Raw genomic sequence first — 19,887 nt, 5'->3', positions numbered from 1 at the left:
GAGCACACCAAAACTTGAAATGTGTCTTCTGTTATCTTCTGAATCCAGCTCTGATTAAGTCGTGCAGATTCATTTATTGTAACAAAAACATGCAGATTCTTCTGATTGGTTTCAAGAATATAGATGGGTAATGAAGTATTTTCCATGATATTGCTTCCTGTGTCATAGTTATATTTTCTAATCCTGGAGGCTGCACAATTTTCGGCGCATATATAGTGGAAGAAGAAAATTTTAACTAGCATTCCACCAAGCAGAATGTGGTGTGTGTGTTGAAAGAATGCTTATTCAGTTCCCTCATTTCATCCCTACAATAATTTTCTAAAGAGGAGAGGGATTGTCTCAAGTAAGTAGATGAACAAGTAAAAGGCAGAGGACATAGTAAATTGCTGAGGGTTGCACAACTAACCAACAATGGCTTAAATTAAAAAAACAAAACAAAACAACAAAAAAAAACGGGGCTCCTCTGACAGTAAAACCTGTGCTGTTTACCTCCAGGTTCCCTGTAAACAGAATACCAGTAAGAATATCTTCTCATATTTCTTAATATCAAAACATTCATTGTTTACCCAGTTGAAATAATGTGTTATGTATCAGCCCAAGTGTAGCTTCCTACGTACAGGTTGAGGTAGTTCACTCAAGGTCACACAACTAGTGGAGAAACTTAGCTCTTTCCACTACTGCCTCCAAGTGATGACTTCAGACCACAAAAACGCATGCAGTGAGTACATAAACAACTCCTGAAATCTAAATAGACTCTTATTTCTCAGAAGCATAAATAGCAATCAAAGCAAATGTGGGGAGGATAACTGTGGTGTTTTTTTTTAAATAGTCCACAAAAAAGAGGAGCAAAAGTTGAAGAGATGCAATAAATCTCTTGCTGATCTCAAAGATGTGGGACTTGTTGTGTATTCTTTTCTTTTTTGGTGATGTTAGGGATTGAACTAAACCTTGCAAATGCTCTACAGGAAAGTTAACAACTGAACTATATAACCAAACCCTGGTTGTTGTTGTTTTATTTTGTTTTTTTATTATCAGAATAGTTACATCTTTCCCAAATAATTACTTTTCTACAGTGTAAGAGTAGTTAAATTGGTTCCCGAAGAGTAGTGGATTTTAACAGAGTTGATATTTTTGTGATTTAAAGGTGTGAAATTGGGGGCTGAGAGATGACTTAGAGGTTAAAAGCACTTGTTGCTCTTGCAGAGGATCAGAATTTGACTCCCAGCATCCACATGTTAACTAACAATCATCCAGTTCTAAGGGATCTGATGTCCTCTTTAGAACTCAACAGACACTAGGCACATACATGGTACACATACATTCATGCAGGCAATTTTAAAAAAATATGAAATTAAAATTAGGTCTCTTTGGATGGCAAGAAGGAAGTTATTGTACATGGTAGATTAAAATTAGTACATTTTAAATTTTTGTGTGCAGGTGCACATGTGCTACAGAATATGTGAGACAGAAGACAGCTTGCAGAAATGGGTTTCTCTCCATGGTGACATTTTTTTGAAATTGTACTTATGCCTTTGAGATACACATGATAAAAGTCTAGGAAGAAAAAGTAATATTTGTTTAAGTACTTAGATATCAGAGTAATGAGAGATTAAAAAGTACTAGATGGAGTAATATTAATAGATGTCAGTGCCACATTAGCAAGAAAATTCATTTCTAGGAAAGACATTTCATTCCTTGGCACTGTGACTGTACTTCTATTTTTGTTCCACTTTGTTTTCCCCCTTCCTACTTGCTATTTAAAAATGTAGGTGGCAGTAGTGTTCCTTTCCCTTTTACTTGATATTTACTTCATAAATAGCTGCTATTTCCACAGGATATCAATGGTGTCTTGCTTGACCTGAGGGCTTTTAATACCTGGAACAGCTCCAGATGTCACTTCCTTATGGTGAATTGGTGTTGTCTTTATCCCATTTAGAAAATCCATAGTTCTGGAGCTCCTGAACATGGCCAGCCCTGCCTAGAAAGATCTGTTTTTAGAGGCTAGAGAGATGGCTCAGTGGGTAAGAGCACTTTCTACAAAACAGGTGGATCTTAGTTGAAGTCCCCATCGCTTGAAAAAGGCTGGGCATTGCTGCATTTGTCTGTAACCCTACTACTATCTGAGCGATGGAAACAAGGATTGCTAGGGCTTGCTGGCTACCAGCCCTAGCTCTGGGTTCAGTGAGCAACCTGGTCTCAAGACAGAGATACAGAAAAACACCCAATGTCCTCTGACTTACTGCACCTCCACTGGCATGTTACCCTGCACACATGCACACACACAATCACACCAAAAGAAAAAGAACTATCATTTAGAGATTCAGAAAAGCCTTCATTTTATATTGTTTTGGGACTGAAATGTTATTTAAGAAGACCTGTATAATACCAAGTTTCAATACCAAATACATAATAAACTGTGTGTGTTTGATTTGTTTTCTGTTCCTCATCTGTGAATTGCTTGCACAATTCACAGATTTGAATATAGCAAGGAAATAAATGGTCTATTACATAGGAAAGCAAGTGATTTAGGCAAGTTTTCTAGTGGACAGTTGAAAAGCAGAAAGGACTGAACAATTTGATATATAATGAATATTGTTCATTACAAAATATTTGAAAGTTTATTGTTAAGTACTTTGCCACACATGCAGAAATTGTTGTAATTTTTTTAAAGTGTATGGGCATGTTGGGGCACGTTGGCTTTCGCCTTTAATCCCAGCACTCATGGGCCAGAGACAGATGTCGGTGAAATTTGAGGACAGGCAGGCTTATATAGAGAGACCTTATCTCAAAAAAACAAAAATAAAATAGAAGTGAAATACCTCTTGAATAGCATACTGTTTCTTGTTGGAGAATATTTGGTTTTTGTTTTCTTACTTATATGGAATTGACTTAGTGTCATGATGCATGGATATTCCAAAGGAGAGTGTTGACCCTAGTGTACAATACTAGAAAAAGACAGGACCTGTATTACAGTGGCATACAACTGTTCTGCACCTTCATAAATATATACAAAAATATGAGTAACGAGCATACAAATCAATACAGAAAGATTCAAGTAGTAATATAATTTAAATCATTGTTACCTGTTGTCTGTATGACAAAGTACCTAGAGCCAGGTGGTGGTGGCGCACTCCTTTAATCCCAGCACTCGGGAGGCAGAGGCAGGCGGATCTCTGTGAGTTCGAGACCAGCCTGGTCTACAAGAGCTAGTTCCAGGACAGCCTCCAAAGCCACAGGGAAACCCTGTCTCGAAAAAAAAACAAAAAAAAAACAGCCTAAGCTGAGAAGTTTTATTTATTTTTTTAAGATTTTATTTAATTATTTATTATGTATTCTGCTTCCATGAATATCTGCACACCAGAAGAGGGCACCAGATCTCATAATGGATGGTTGTGAGCCACCATGTGGTTGCTGGAAATTGAACTCAGGACCTCTGGAAGAGCAGTCAGTGCTCTTAACCTCTGAGCCGTCTCTCCAGCCCCAAAGTGTTTTATTTTCTATTGCTATGAAGACACCATTGCCAAAGTAACTTCTAGAAGAGTTTATTTGGGGCTTAGTTTCTGAGGTTGTGCCAATGATCATTGTAATAAGAACATGGCAACAGGCAGGCATGGTGCTAGAGCAGTAGTTAAGAGCTTATATCTTCTAAAACTGCAGTTGGACAAGAGGCATGGACTCTGTGATGTCTTGAGGTCTACTAAGAGCATGATAAATATGGTTGATAACAATATGCTATATTTTAAGTGTTCTCAAAACAAAAATGATGAATGTGTGTGATATAACATGTTAATTGGTTTAATTTAGCCATGCCATTTGTGAACATACTGTATTATGTATCATAATTGTGCATGACTATATTTATGAGCTAAATAAATGAATGGAAAAAAATTAAAAAAATAACTGGAACCTATGGAATTAAAATAGAAGTATCACACATAAAAAAAAGTTTATATCTTCATCTACAAGCACGAGGCAGAGAGAACTAATGGGGAATGGTAGAGCTTTTAGAATCTCAAAGCCTACCCTCAATGACACCTACAACAAAGCCTCCTAATCCTTCCCAAACAGTTCCACCAACTAGGGTCCAAGTATTAAAATGCATGAGCTATGGGGGTCATTCTTATTCAAACCACCATAAAAAGTGTATTTTTGGCTTATGGGTTAATGTGGCCACTTTACTTTTAGGCCAGTGGCAAGGAAGAACATCATGATATGGAACATGGGGCAGAGAAGCTCCTTTCCAGTCATGAACTGGAAAAGAGGGAGATAAAAGAACATAGAGAATGGGAGTGGGCAGGCTCTTTATATACCTCAAGCATACATACCCAGGAACTAAATCACCTCACAAGGTTCTTCTACCCTGTAAGCTGAGCACCACATAACAATAACTGTTCACCATTTAGAATTATATTTTCTTAAGCTGTATCTCCATCCCACCTGATTTATCCAGAGCTGACCTGATTGGGAATATGTAAAGTATTTGTATACACATGCTGTGCTCTGCAAGTGGATGCCAGAGGACAACTTACAGAAGTCAGCTCTCTCCTTCCAATCATGTGGGTCCTAGAGAATCAAAGAGGTATATCAGGCATAGTGGCTTATACTTACTGAGCCTTCTCACCAACCCTAGATTTTTGTTAATTGAGGAAAGAGTACACTGGCTGTTCCGTTTCCAATTTAGTGCACCTATAATAGTTACAATCCATTTTGTGCAAACTCCCCAAATTAAGGGTTTGGGTTCACAGATGCCACTGCCCTAGATGCCAATCTTACCTTAGGGGTTTCTAGGCTTCCAGAAAGATAACTTCTAACTTGGCTATTAGAAAAGTTTCTTGTGGATCAATAATTTGCTAGAATGACTGACATAACTCTGGAAAACCCATTAAAGTATATATACAACACAAAAACAGCCAAAAATGTTGAGATACCATGGTCTCTATGTATGGATCAGAGAGAATTTCCAGCCAGACCTCAAGGTATCTGTCCTGCCAGGTGGTGGTAGAGCACGCCTGTAATCCCAGCACTCGGGAGGCAGAGGCAGAGGCGGATCTCTGTGAGTTTGAAGCCACCCTGGTCTACAAAGTAAGTGCCAGGACAGCCAGAGCTGTTACACAGAGAAACCCTTCCCCCCAAAAGGGGGAAGATATCTGTCCAACAGTGCCACTAAAGCCAGTATCTAGAATTTGTATTGGGTTTATATTACTATGTGGCCCAGTGATAGAACATAATAATGTCCAGTTCCCTTCTTCTGTGGAGGTCAAGCCCACCTAAAGTTCCAACCTTTTTTTTTTTTTAAGATTTATTTGTTTATTTATTATGTATACAGCCTTTTGCCTGCATGTATTCCTGCACACCAGAAGAGGGCACAAGATCTCATTATAGATGGTTATAAACCACCATGTGGTGGTTGCTGGGAGTTGAACCCAGGACCTCTGGAAGTGCTCTTAACCTCTGAGCCATCTCTCCAGCCCAAGTTCCAACCTTCTTTTTTTTAAAAAAAAGATTTATTTATTTTGTGTGTAGTGTTCCACCTGCATGTATGCCTGCACGCCAGAAGAGGGCACCAAATCTCATTACAGATGGTCATGAGCCACCATGTGGTTGCTGGGAATTGAACTCAGGACTTTTGGAAGAGCAGGCAGTGCTCTTAACCACTGAGCCATCTCTCCAGCCTGTTTTTTTTTTTTTTTTTTTTTTTGTTGTTGTTGTTGTTTTTTGTTTTTGTTTTTGTTTTTCGAGACAGGATTTCTCTGTGTAGCTTTGGAACCTATCCTGGCACTTCCTCTGGAGACCAGGCTGGCCTCGAACTCACAGAGATCCGCCTGCCTCTACCTCCCGAGTACTGGGATTAAAGGCATGCGCTACCAACGCCTGGCTCAAGTTCCAACCTTCAAATTATGTGCTTTATCTTTCTGATGACCTGAAACTATTTGCATGCTCACTATGAGTCACCTCATTAGCATAATAGTTATAACTCAGGAAATTCTAAAGGTTTTAGGAGCAAGAACCCTGGGAAGAACTGGGATCTTACAGAATCCAAGACCTGTACAACCTCAATATACACCAACAGCTTCTCAGGTACTTTTTTTTTTAAGATAAGGTCTTATTAGTAGCCCAAGTTGGCCTCATGACCATCTTGTTTCAGCCTATAAGTGGTAGTATTATAGACAGCTGTCACTACAACTTGCTAGATACTTTTTTGGTTGTTGGTTGATGCTGGGAATGGAACCCAAATGTTTTTTTGTATACCAGAAAAGCTCTGTACTAAGATATATCTCCGCTTTATTAGATAACAGTGACATTTACTCTCTCTCTCTCTCTCTCTCTCTCTCTCTCTCTCTCTCTCTCTCTCTTTGGTTTTTCAAGACAGGGTTTCTCAATGTAGCTTTTGAGTCTATCCTGGAACCCGATCTGTAGACCAGGCTAGCCTGGAAATCCCAGAAATCTGTCTGCCTCTGTTTCCCGAGTGCTGGTATTAAAGGCATGCACCACCACTGCCTGGCTTTTTTTCCCCCCTGACATTTATTCTTAATGAAAAAATAAGCAATTTAAACACACACACACACACACACACACACACACACACACACACACACTCTCTCTCTCTCTCTCTCTCTCTTTCTCTCTCTCTCTCTCTGCATGTGTGTATACTTACATGATTTTAATAATTGTTTTAAAGTAGAATATATATACTTACATGATTTTAATACTTGTTTTTAAAGTAGAGTATGTATATAATGTAGACAGTATTTAAGAAGCCACTTTTCCAGTTACATGCGTTGGTACATGCATGTGGTTCCTGCACTTGGGAGGTAGAGGTAGGTGGATCAGGAGTTCAAGGTCATCCGTGGCTACAAGTTGATTTGAAATCAGCCTGAATTATATGAGATCCTGTTTCAAAAAGAAAACCATAAAAGCCAATTTCCATTTACCATTTGTTTGACTTTTAAAAAAAAAAACCAAATTACTAATTGGCATTTTCCTTTGGAGGTTTTTTTTATTTTTTTAAAGTAAGAGTTTTAAGTGAATGGAAGAATATAAACATGATTTAAACTGTAAAGAGCCAATTGGCTTATAAACAAGTGGTTGCTCAGGTCTATGGAGATTGTGGTTTTTAGTAGGGTTTTTTCCCCTATTGGTAGAAATATGAGGATCTGATCCTAATATTTAAGTATAAACCCAAACATATTTCAAAGGTTGAGAAGTAACAGGTTCTTCTTCCTGTGTAACAGTTTCCAAGGTAGTCCTTAAGATCATTGCTTTTTGTTGCTCACAGTGTTGAGTTTGGGCAGGACCCATGATTTTTACCTTCTAACCAACAGGAAATGGAAACTTTGATTGCACTCACACACTTGCCCTTTCTTCAGTGGTATTGGACACTCAGGGCTCTTTCTCTCTCTCCAACTGGCCATGAAGAAAAGAAGTCAGCTGCTGTTTCTGACTTCTATGGAGAGAGCAAAGTCAGTGTGAGATGAAGAACTGTGTAGATGGCCTCCCAGAGCTGAGCTTGTCTTCTGGCTGACAAAGGACAAAATATGAATAAATCCTATAGTTGCAAATATATAAATTGTACCCCAAACCTAAGAGCCTGAAAGCAAATTCTTCTCCTTGAAGCTTCTAGATGAAAATTTCATCCAGCCGACGTTTGATTGAAGTAGACGAGGCCCTGAAGTAGAGAACCCAACTAGATGGGTTATTGCAAACTAATCCTGGAGGAAAAGGCAAATGAGAAGATTGAGAAGAGGAAAAATAGACTTGGAGATGTGTTCTTCAGTTCTTTCTTAAGGTCTTGGGGAAGCTGTTCCTGGTGGCTTGGGCCTGTAATCCCACCTCCACAGGAAGCTGAGACATAAGTATGTCAAGTTCCAGGTCAACTAGAGCAATTTAGTGAAACCTTAAAATGAAAAATAACTAAAAGGCTGGGAATACAGCTCAGAGGTAGCCTTTGGCCTAGTAAGAGTAGTGTGAGTAAGACCCTAGGCCCACCCTAACCTCCCACCCCCAAAATAGGTCTAAGTGAAGCTTTCAGGTATTTAAATTATGGCCCTTTTTGAAGAGTGTCATACTTCTGAACACCGAGCTAAGATAACTATGATAATTATAGTAGCTGTCAAGAGGAAAAGCATCAGTTTAGTTGTAAATTCTGTAAGGACACTGTCCCCCTAAAGTAGCTGGCTAGTGTATGGTACTCCCACAACTGTCCCTGCTTTATTTTCTTTCTTCCCATGCTCAAAGTCAGATACCTTCAGCTCCTTTCCACATAGCGCATAGTAAGGTAATTGTGCACCGCTCTTCCAGCTCGACTGTTAGGGACAGATCTTAAAGATGGTTTGGGACAGATTTTACACATGGGAAAAGGACCATTCTTGTTTGCCTCCAGATGGAGAGTGTGCTTCCCCAGGGCTTGTCAAGCCCATGGGAGGACCTTCGTTAACTTACATGGGCAAATGCGCATGAAAGTGGTTCAAATTTACAACAGGGAGGAAGGCGTGCAGAGGAGGAAGAAAGAGTCTGGATTTTTCTACGATGGTGTGTAGAGGCTGCTGAGCAGTGGGAGTGAAGCCATACCCCTTAGGATGCCATACCGAGCAGAAAGCCTCCTAAAAATCCTCCAGTCACTAAAACATTCTTCTTTACAAAGGACACCAACTCCTCGGCTTTGCTCTTGACCTCGTTTGGTATTTGGGCGCTCTTCCGAATCTTCAGTTGCTCCTTGGCCTTTTTCATGTCCTTCTCTAGTCGATTCCAGTCAACTTTGATGTAGCCAGTATGATTTGCAAGCTGAAGGAGAAAAAAGCCCCCTCCCACAGCTGTGGCAGCCAGCTTCCCAACTTTCTGGAATATGAAGCCAGTGCACCAGCCAGTGACACCGCCGATCAGGAGCTGGGTTGCCACGCTGTACTTGTCACCTGAAGGCCTCGTCTCGTGCCCGAAGAGCTTTCGCCACCAAGGCTGTTTTTTGGCAAATTCTGTAAGATCCAGTGCCTCATATGTGTCAAAGGGCCCTTGACTGGTTGTGGCCATCCCCGTGAGCTGATTGTGAGAGGAAAAGCGCAGAGTGTCAGCAGGCCAGGAGATGGAGCGTACCGCGGTTACGGTGGTAGTAGTCGTTGTCATGGCCAGCGGGTTTTGTGCACGTGGGCAGGTGTATCCATTCCCACGGCCGCGGCAAAAGAGGGCAGGTGGAGCGCGCGCATCAGCTTTCCCTCAGCCCCAGCTACGTCACAAAAGCACCTTGACCTTTATCCAGTACGTAAATTGAGTGTCCTAAGGGTAGTAAAAGTCTAAAACTCAACTGTTGTTTATATTCATAAGACTGGAAAAGTAAAGTATATTATAAATACTAGTTGGAAGATTTGGTGGGTTTTGCTAAAGAAAATGGATTTCAATTGAATACTCATGCTAAAGCAAGAGATTTGTTACTAAGTGCAACAAGTTTACAAAAGTATAACTTTGTTTTATACATTCATCAAGAAGCTTTTTACAGGAAATTCAATGAATGATTTCACATTAGAAGTGTGGTTTCTTTGCATTTTAATAGCAGAGACACTCTCCAGGAAGTGAATTTACTTGGGACTATGCAGGTGATTACAACCCAGGATATGTATATTGTGACAGATACATCTGAGACTGAGACAAGTTAAAACGTTTAAGGCAAAAAGAAATGCATATAGATTGTGCTGAAACAAAAATTCGTTGGTGACAGAGGCTGGCTGCACAGTGTTTCTTGTGTTGTTTGCTTGGAAGAGGGTCTTCACAGAAGTGATCCTGATTGCAAGACTGTGGTTTAGACAATTGCAACTATACATCTAGTACTGTCTATTACTGGAAGATGTTCATAGAAGTAGGTTTAATGTAGAGCTGTGGGCCTGACTGTTTTTTGTGATAGCCTAAGGAGTAACAATATCTAGTAAATATTTGATTGTGAGAATTGTGAGACAGTATGAACAACTTGCTTTGCTGGTCTAGTCCTAAGAAGGTTAAATACCCATAGTTGACTGTGGGTTAAACTGGGAGGCAGAGATTGGAGGATTAGGAATTCACGGGTAACCTCAGCTACATAGTGAGTTGAAAACCAGCCTGTGCTGTTTGAGACCCCTCCCCTAAAAAAAAAAAAAAAACATTAAATTGAACTTATATCAAAAAACAAAATATAGATAAAAGTTCAAAACTTTTGAAGCAATAGATACTTATTGAGGATAATTGATGGAAATGTAAATTTTCATTTTTCTTATATCTCTGTGCAGTTAAACTTGAATCTGAATCAAGTTTGCCCATAAATTGGAACTGTAGCTTTCCTTTTTACAGTATTGGAGATTGAATCTAGGGTTTCAAGTTTGTTAAGCAATCACTCTGTCTTAGCTACATCTCAAGCCCAGAACTACACCTGTTAATTAGTGAAACTTCGGGTAGATATTGAAAATTTCTTGGAAATATTTGAGAAATAAGCTGGGCAGTGATGCCATACACCTTAAATCCCAGCATTCAGGAGGCAAAGGCAGGCAGATCTCATGAGTTCCAAGATGGCCAGGGCTACACAAAGAAACCCTGTCTTAGGGGATAGGGGGGGCACACAGAGAAATTTGAGAAATAGTGCCCAACTAGAAGCACTAGTTATTGTTGTCTGTTCACTGTTACAAAAAGTCAGTGTTGTGAACCTGCTAAATCTTGGACATTATGCCTGAAGTTGAAGCTTGGCCCTCTTTCCCCGATAGCCATATGGCCTAGATAAATAACTGTTTACTCTGTGCCTCATTTTCCTCTGTATAACTCAGATAATCCTTTTTAGTTTGTTTTCTTTCTGAGGCAGGGTTTCTCTGTGACTTTGAAGCTGTCCTGTAACTCGATCAGTAGACCAGGTTGGCCTCCAACTCACAGAGATCTATCTCCCTGTCACTGGCTCTCAAGTGCTGGAATTAAATTTGTGCACCACTCCCGCCCAGCCCAGATAATCCTATTTCAAGTGTTCTTGGATATCTTAAATGAAACATGTGGCTGTGTTGTAATTTAAATAGAGCCTGACTGATACTATAGTACTATGTGAGTATCATTCCTTACTTATATCAGTCCTTGTACTCAAGATGGAAGTCCTACCCTAAAAGAATTCATCATTTAGTGAAGCTTTAAGACTCTTCATTTCTGTACTTTGAATCCCAGGTTTTTTCTGAATCTCCTGTTGTATTGTTTGTTTGTTTGTTTGTTTTGTTTTTCGAGACAGGGTTCTCTGTGTAGATTTGGAGTTTGTCCTGGAACTTGCCCTGTAGACCAGGCTGACCTGGAACTCGCAGAGATTTACCTGCCTCTGCCTCCCAAGTGCTGGGATAAGAGGTGTGTCCCACTATGGCCCAGCATGTCCTATTGTATTTTTACAGGGACAAATTCAAGGATTTACTCTTCAGTCTTTGATTTTACCTGGTATTCAAATAAATGGTTAGGAAGTTAACCTGCTGCCTTAATAAAAGTAAAAATATTTTGAAGTCATTTTAAATTTTACTTCTAGATGCTGTTTGGCACTCATGGGTGTAAGCAAGTTAGATATTCTATACCGGAGACTTCTTCTCACAAAACTTTTCATCAGAGGATGGGGAAGGCCAGAAGATCTCAAGAGGTAGTGTGTGTGTCTGTGTGTGTGTTTCATGAATGCTTAGCTGTTTGTTTATTTTGTGTGTATGAGTGCTTGCCTGCACATATGTGTGTGCATCATGCTTCAGAGGTCAGAAGAGGGCAATCAGATCCTGTGGAAATGGGAGTTGTGACTGATTGTAAGTCACCATGTGGATTCTGGGGACCAAACCTGAGTTATCTGCAAGAGCAACAAGTGCTCTTAATTAGTGACCCATCTCTCCAGTCTATGAATGGTTATATTGAATTTATTGTTTTAATATACAGCTAAACATTTATTTCAGTTATAAAATATTTGGGCTTCAAATCTAGATTGGCTTATTGAGGAAATTAAATATTGAACTTTTAAAAAATTTTTCCTTTTATCCTTTTAGTGATTTCACTACATTTTAACTTATAACATCATAACTTGGGTGCAAACTTTTTTTTTTTTCTTTTTTGAGTCAGTTATTGCTAAGCTGGTTGAAGTTGTGTTTGGTTTCCAGGCACTGATTTTCTTCAGTGTCTGGGAAACTGGAATATACTGAAGCTCATGGGAAAATCTAAGAAAAATTATTTTCAAGATTGGCCCCTTTCATTTTGAATCCTAAATGTGTTCATTACTTCTGAACATTTTAGGTTCTCATATTTTTTTAAAAAAATTTCCAGTTTCTAAAAGAGAGAAGATGTACCCTTTCCTATCAGTGATAAAGGTTAAATTGAACATGGCCTCTTAATTGAATTTGCTAATTTTAATCACTGTTCATCACTTGTAACATAGTAGGTGTAATGGTTAACATAAAGGGTGATTTTAAAAAACCTTTTTGTCTTTTAATAGACTCTTTGAATTCAGAAAGATGATTGGAAATCGAGAAAGGTGCCAGAATCTGGTTTCAAGTGACTATCCAGTACACATTGATAAGGTATGCAAGAACTAACAGTGCTGAAGTCCTGTAGCAGTCACTCTGAGACAGTGCCATGGAGTATTAGTGCATATTTAAAGAATGCTATCCTACCCCAACCACGTTTTTATAATGTTCCTCGTAAGTAATATGTGTAGCATTTGCCTGAATACATGGTATTTAGGCTGCATTTTTCTGAGTTTCATTTTGTATCCTTAGGCTCCTGAGGGTTCAATTTTCCAACATTAAAGAAGAATATTAAAGAAGACTAGTAAGTATTAAAAGAAAGTAATCTACCTGGAGAATCAGCACATCAGGCATTATTTGCAAAAGCAGCTATTAGGAAGTACTAGGAGCTACAATAGAATACATTGCTCAGAAAATGCTGGAAAGAAAATGCTCTGAACTTAGAGAGGGAGAAAATATTTTTGAAATTGTTTTGTTTCATAAGCAATCAGCTGCTTTTCTGTAAAATCTTAAGTATGTGTGATTGAGTACTTTATAGGAGAAGGGAAATAAAAGGGTGAGTTTCCCAATCCATCCCTGACCTTTGGCTGAAGTAAGTATACTTGCATCTTTTATATATTGGATATATTTAGATTTCCTTCATCAGAAGATTTCCCCCTGATAAAAACCAGAAACTGAGGTGTTCAGGTTTAGCCCGGTGGTGGTAGCACATGCCTTTAATCCTAGCACTTGGGAGACAGAGGCAGGCAGATCTCAGTGATTCCAGACTAGCCTGGTCTACAAAGTTTCAGGCGAGCCAAGGCTACACAGAGAAACCCTGTCTTGGAAAAAAAAAAAAAAAAATGCTAGGCTTTTAGCTAGGTTTGGTTGTTTTGGAGTGGCAGAGAGGGGAGGGTCTCTAGGAGTTCAAGGGTAGCTAAGGCTACACAGAGACCCTATTCCCCCACTGCACCCCCAAAAAAACTTTTAGGCTTTTTCAGGCTTAGAAGATGGCTTAGTGGGTACAATTCTCATTATACAAGCATGAGAACCTGATTAAGATCCCCAGTACCCACATGAAAGCCAGACATAGAAGTGGATTCCTTTAACACTAGCACTGGAGAACCAAAGACAGAGAAATCTTGGGGACTGCTGATCAGTTAGTCTAATAGAAACTACAAGCTCCAGGTCAGTGAGACACTTTGCTGCAAAAAATAGAGCAGCCTTGCAAAACTCCACGCTATTTAACAAAGTATCAACATCATTTTATATACTCACCAGCACTGTACAGGAATCCCAGTTTGATCAGATTCTCATTGTATTCCCCCCCATCTGAATATAAATATTTCTGGTCTTTTGACTTGTGTCTCCCTAATATGAATGATGTTGAAATTCTTATTATGTTAGGCCAATTGTTAGGTCTCTTCAAATCCTTTGTTGATTTTTTTTTAGAAAGTTTTATTCGTTTTTGTTTTTTTTTTTAAAGATTTATTTATTATGTATATAGTATTCTGCCTACATGTATGCCTGCATGCCTTAAGAGGGCACCAAATCTCATTATAGATGGTTGTGAGCCACCATGCAGTTGCTGGAAATTGAACTTACAAGTTGTGTGTGTGTGTGTGTGTGTGTGTGTGTGTGTGTGTGTGTGTGTGTGTGTGTGTGTGTGTGTTTGAAGATGCAGGAAGGTTTTGGATCCTGTATAGCTGGAATTATAGTGGTGGGCCACCTGGCATGGGTGCTGGGGTCTAAACTCTGGTCCTCTGCAAGAACAATAGGTACTCTTAACTGCTGAACTATCTTCAAGTCCCCTTTGCTCCTTTTAACAATTTGATTAAATCTGCTGAGTTGTGTCTTGCCCTGTGCTTTGTAACTTTGTATCTGTCTTAAGATGTTTTTATTCCTTTGCAGCCAACCTGACATCGCCTATTGAATTTTTTTACCCTTTTACATTAGTTGTGGATACTCTGTATTAGATAATTAGTGAGATATTAGTTTGTGATGCTTCTTTTATCAACTTAGTTTTCTAAAATATATGAGGAAATAGTTTTGGTTTTGAGACAGGCTCTCATTGTGTAGCTCTGGCTGGCCTAGAATTCACTATGTAGACCAGGCTTGCCTTAAGCTCACAGAAATCTGCCTACTAAAGGTGTACACCATCACACCTGGCCAGGGCATCTTAAGCTATAGTAAACAACATAAAAATCAAGTGCTTATTTGAATCCCTCCTACTCTTTAGAGTTCTTTTTCATTTGTTTCTTATTAAACCTATTTGAGACAGGGCTTCTCTGTATAGCCCTCATGGTCCTGGAACTCACTCTTCATACTAAGCTGACTTTGAATTCAGTCATCCACATGAGTGCATGCCCCAAAACACCCATCTTGTTTTTTTTTATGGTTTTTTTTTGTTTTTTGTTTTTTTTTTTTAATGGTAGGGACTAGGAATATAGTTCAATTGGTAAAGTGCCTGATGTGTGGAAGAAAACCCATTTACTAATGTTAATTCACAGTCACAATCCTGGATTTGAAGAATTGAAGCCACTAACATGGATGGATTTTTGTTTTTTGTTGTTGTTTTTTGTGTTGTTTATTGGATATATTTAGATTTCCTTCATCAGAAGATTTCCCCCTGATAAAAACCAGAAACTGAGGTGTTCAGGTTTAGCCCGGTGGTGGTAGCACATGCCTGCTACTTTAATTTTAACCTTTGACCTGAAATAGGTTTTTTTTTTATTTTAAAGAGTAACTTCTTGAGAAGTAAGCTTAGGTATTGAATGTTAGCAAGATTGCGTCTTTTGTTTGAAATTTTTGAGACAGGGTCTTGCTATGTAATCCAAGCTAGCTTTGAATTTGTGAGGCTCCTGCCTCAGATTGAAAACCATAGTAATTTTAAACATTTGTTACCATAGCTGCCTGTAAATTGCCTTTACTTCAGATAGAAATCCCCTTTTCTCCTTACATAATGTACTGGCAGGTAGTGTGACATCAGACCACTCTGAATACTTGATATCAACTTAGACTGCACCAATTATTGCTGCTTCTAAATTGTACTTTTGATTGCTTTTATATTGTTGAGTGCTTTTGATTGTTTTTGATTTTGTGATACCTAGAATTGAACCTAAGATCTCCCTGATAGCCATGTGCACTCTATACTAAACTGTACTCCCAGCCCTAATGAATGGTACTGAATTCCTTTAACTTGTTTATTTTGAGACATTGCCTGCCAGTGTGTGAATTAAATTTGTTATTTCCCAACTAGACTGTAGAGTAGAAGGAAAACAAATATGTGTAAGTAGAAACTGTCTTTAAAAAGGCATGGACAGTTCCCTGTTAGGTAAATACAAATGGAGGCAGGGGGATCTCTATGAGTTTGAGGCCAGCCTGGTCTACAGAGTGAATTCCAGGATAGCCAAGGATGCTCCGAGAAACCCTGTCTCAAAAAACCAGAAAAGAAAGGAAGGAAGGAAAGGAAAGGAAGAAAAACCAAACCAAAGTATATCTTTCTGTGGGAAAAAAACAGTGGGCCTGAAAGGAAACATAGTAAGCACTGGAAAAGTTTTTGGTGCCAAGGATATAGCTCAGTTCTTGTTGGTAAAAATGAGGCTCGAGTTCAAGAACTGAGAAAGAATGTTAGTTTTTCCTTGAATAGAATTTTTTATCATCACAAAGTCTATGATAGACTGATACCTTAGTCTACTTTGCATACACCTTGGTTTTCTTTTCTTTTAGGTTGAAGAACAGTCAGATTGTAAGATCCTAGATGGACACTTTGTTTCTCCCATGGCCCACTATGTGCCTGGTATCATGCCAATTGAATCTGTTATTGCAAGGTAAGAATCTGTTCAACAAGCTATATTAGTGAGTTGAGTCTAGCAGCATGTGTCCAAAGAAGCTTGAGTACATGTAAGTACTGCTTGTGCTCTCAGTGTGGACGATGTCCTAATTGTCCACACTGGGAAATTAGTTACCCTCTCATGCATATTGTTACTGACATGGAAATAAGGTCCATTGTGAAGTTTAGGAAGTCAACACTGTTTTCATAAAAATCCAGACATGTACATAGTCACATAGAAACATTTCCAAAGGATTTTAGTCATGTGCTAGCTCTGCTCATCCCTGAGTAAAGAGAATTTGCCTTTCATATCTTCACTTGAGGGGTAGTGAGATAGCTTAGAGGATAAAGCTATCTGAACAATTTCCAGGACCCAAATGGTAGGAATTCCCACAAGTTGTCCTCTGACTTTCACATGTGTGCCCCTCCACACTAAATTTTCATTTTTAGAAGTCTTTGATGATGGGGATGATGGGGCTGTAGAGATGGCTTCACAGTTGAGCAATGGCTGTTCCTTCAGAGGAAACAGATTCAATTCCCAGCACCCACATGGTGGCTCACAAACATCTGTATCTCCAGTTCTGTAACTCTCAGATCCAATGCTCTCTTCTGGCTTCTGAAGGCATTGTATGAACCTAGTGTAAGACATTAATATAGGCCAAACACTTATGCACAAAAATGAATGTAATTTTTTTTTAATTTCTGTGATTCTGGGGCTAGAGAGATGGGTCAGTGGTTAAGAGTACTGACTGCTCTTCCACAGGACCCAGGTTTAATTTCCAGCACCAACATGGCTCCTCAAAACTATCAGTAACTCCACTCCTAAAGGATCTGATGCACTCTTCTGATCTTCATAGTACTGTATGCATATGATGCTTAGACATACATGTGGGTAAATACTCATACACATGAAAGTCTCAAGTCACTACCTTAACTGCCCTTCCCCTATAATCAGACTGATGATTACATTAATTGACATCATAGAGCCCTCATCCATTAACTGATGGAAGGAAATGCAGAGATTCACAGCTAAGCCCTGTGTTGAACTCCTGGAGACCAGTTGTAGAGAGGGAGGAAAGATAATATGAGCAAAGGGGCCAAGACCATGTTGGGGAAACCCACAGAAACAGCTGACCTGAGCAAGTGGGAGCTCACTGACTCCAGTCTGACAGCTGGGGAACCTGCATAAGACCAAACTAGGCCACCTGAATGTCAGTGTCGGTTGTCGGTTGTACCTGCCTTCTCCACACCTTTTGCATAATCCAGAACGGAGGGATGTTCTGTTTGGATTATTTTTATAAAAAGGATTATTTCTAGAAATGCCCTGTTTACAATTCCTTTTCAGATGACCTTGTCTATCACAATTAAAACATTTGACATTTCGATTTTTCTTTAAACCTTTTGGAATCACCTCTCCTATTCATGTATCGTCATCATAGCCATGAGCTTCAATATTAATTTGTCTCAGATCTAATCCTCTAAAGGTGCTGATTTTGCTTTTAAAGGCATAATTATCTATTTGCATTGGGCATTAGTATTTTCAAAAGCCATTGTTTCTATTATTGTTTTTCTAGTATCTGAATCTGATATCATTTGAATGATTGCTAATGACAGTCTTTGTAAGAAGTCCATGAAAAATAATAATAATAAAAATAAAAATAAATAAATAAGTCCATGAATGCTTCCTTTGGGCCTTGTAAATGATTCAGTTTTCTTTCCTGCTTCTCCAATTCTGTTCCAAGCTTTCAAAAGCTGCTTCATGGATTAAACCCATGAAATGATCGTGATATTGACACTGCCTTTCTAAAGTAGCATAATTTCCTTCTCCAAGAATTTGATCTTGGGAGATATCTCTACCTCTAGCTTTAGACTTTTGTTCAATATTCTTAGCCTCTTCTCTGAACCAGGAAACCCATTGTAATTGTGGTCCAGGCTCTAGGACAGCCTTAATCAAATCTATCCAATCTACAGGGATAACCCTATTACAAACAGACCATATGTTTATTATCCACTTCACAAATGGCGAATGGATGCCATGTGAGAGACTACAACTTCCTTGAATTTTCCTTATCTTACCATTGTTACAGGCTTCTAAGTAGCTCTTAAAGAATCTCCTTCTTTTGGCACTTCATATAAGGTTACTGGCTACATTAAAGGTGGTTCTCTTAAGATCTTAGAGTGGGGCTGGAGAGATGGCTCAGAGGTTAAGAGCACTGACTTTGCTTCTAGAGATCCTGATTCAATTCCCAGCAACCACATGGTGGCTCACAACCATCTGTAATAAGATCTAGTGCCCTCTTCTGGTGTGCAGATATAAATAGAAGCAGAATGTTGTATGCATAATAAATAAATAAAAAGATCTTAGAGTCTTCATTTTTAACTTTAAAATGCAATGCTGATTTTGGCTCTCTATGTAATTCCTCGGTCTGGTTTGAATATCTCTATAATCTGTTTTAATAAGTTTTTCTAAGACCTGCATCTTAGCACTCATATCAACCAACTTTTTTAGAGATAAACCAAGAATTATCAAAACAACAACAAAGATGATCAAAATGACAATTAATAGTATGTCAACTATGTTTAAGTTGATTATCATTTCATGTTCCATTTTTAAACCACAGAGTATGTAATCATGGACTGATCTAATTCTCTCTATTTTAATAGTATTTTCTATTTTTTAGTGTGGGGGGAAACTTTTTTAGCTAACTAATCCCTTTCTTAGACTGAATAAAGCCATGGCTTCCATATTTTTTTATAGTTGTTTTATTAAAATATACTAGAACTATCCATGGTTTCAGTGCATGGCTCATCTGTAATCATGCTCACTAAGAGACATGCAAAACACACAGATTCTGTTTTAATCTACGTTGTGCTCATCTGTAACTCGTTTTTTTGCTTCAGTTGCACTATTTTAATGCTTATTATCCTGTGACAGGAGGTATTGGAAATAGAAATAAATTTATAGTCTTTGTTTTGCTGAAAACAAAACAAAAAGAATTCTCAATTAATTTACCAAATCTGCCCACAATGTCAGTGAACTGTGAGGTGTAGCACTTCTGAATGGGAGAACTAACTTGTGGCTGTGAGCTGAGTGTCAGCCCAAGGGGAGAGGGGCTCTATGAAACGCCTGAAAGCCTCCCGAGTTTGGGTGGCACCTGAAGACTGAAAAAGTTGCAACTGAAAAATCCCACACTTGCTCAAAGACTTAAGGAGAAAACCTAGTTGGTTGGGCCCAGGGACTCAGGCAGAAGGGACTCAGGAGGGAGTCCTGCCTGCTGCTCAGGCTGGGCCCAAAATGGCCTCAAAGCAGCTTTTTCATGAATTTCTATTTTAACGTTGGGCACCAAATCCACACACAGAAAATAAAAGACCCAGAGACTAATATTGGGTTTTAAGCTTCAAGCTGAAGATCAGAAAAGCAAAGCAGCTGGCCACTAACTTCTTACCTCTACCTCAGGCTGAATGGGCTGATCCTGTCTCCACAAGCTCTCACCAAGCCTCCCTTTGATTGTAACCTCTCCGAAGCATAGCTGGAGAATAAATGCCTCCTCCTGACTACTTGCTCCTGTCTTTTATACCCCTCTAGTGCTGGGTTAAAAGTGTGAG

At 39.0% G+C, this 19,887-nt stretch overlaps 2 protein-coding genes across 4 annotated transcripts in view; one reads left to right on the top strand and one right to left on the bottom strand.

Moving 5' to 3' along the window:
- Positions 1 to 19,887, top strand: part of Abhd18 (abhydrolase domain containing 18) — a 39,509-nt gene that overhangs the window by 948 nt on the left and 18,674 nt on the right. For 2 of the 3 annotated variants that reach the window (XM_027391937.2, XM_035451759.1), the window contains exons 2-4: positions 11,501 to 11,608; positions 12,440 to 12,524; positions 16,179 to 16,279. In XM_027391937.2, the coding sequence (XP_027247738.1) occupies positions 11,517 to 11,608; positions 12,440 to 12,524; positions 16,179 to 16,279 (278 nt within the window). In that variant the 5' untranslated portion in view covers positions 11,501 to 11,516. Of the gene's footprint in view, positions 1 to 11,500; positions 11,609 to 12,439; positions 12,525 to 12,722; positions 12,775 to 16,178; positions 16,280 to 19,887 lie in introns of those variants that run through there. The other variant, XM_027391938.2, reaches the window with a different exon arrangement.
- LOC100771404 (FUN14 domain-containing protein 2) lies at positions 8,051 to 10,093 on the bottom strand. The gene has a single exon (XM_027391941.2). It carries the CDS (start codon positions 9,115 to 9,117, stop codon positions 8,572 to 8,574), a length of 546 nt encoding a protein of 181 aa, XP_027247742.1. The 5' UTR covers positions 9,118 to 10,093; the 3' UTR covers positions 8,051 to 8,571.

The sequence above is a fragment of the Cricetulus griseus genome (assembly GCF_003668045.3).
Source record: "Cricetulus griseus strain 17A/GY chromosome 1 unlocalized genomic scaffold, alternate assembly CriGri-PICRH-1.0 chr1_0, whole genome shotgun sequence".
Classification (NCBI taxonomy): Eukaryota; Metazoa; Chordata; class Mammalia; order Rodentia; family Cricetidae; genus Cricetulus; species Cricetulus griseus.
Note: the sequence above shows the minus strand (reverse complement) of the source record. Positions and strands in the feature narration are given on the sequence as shown.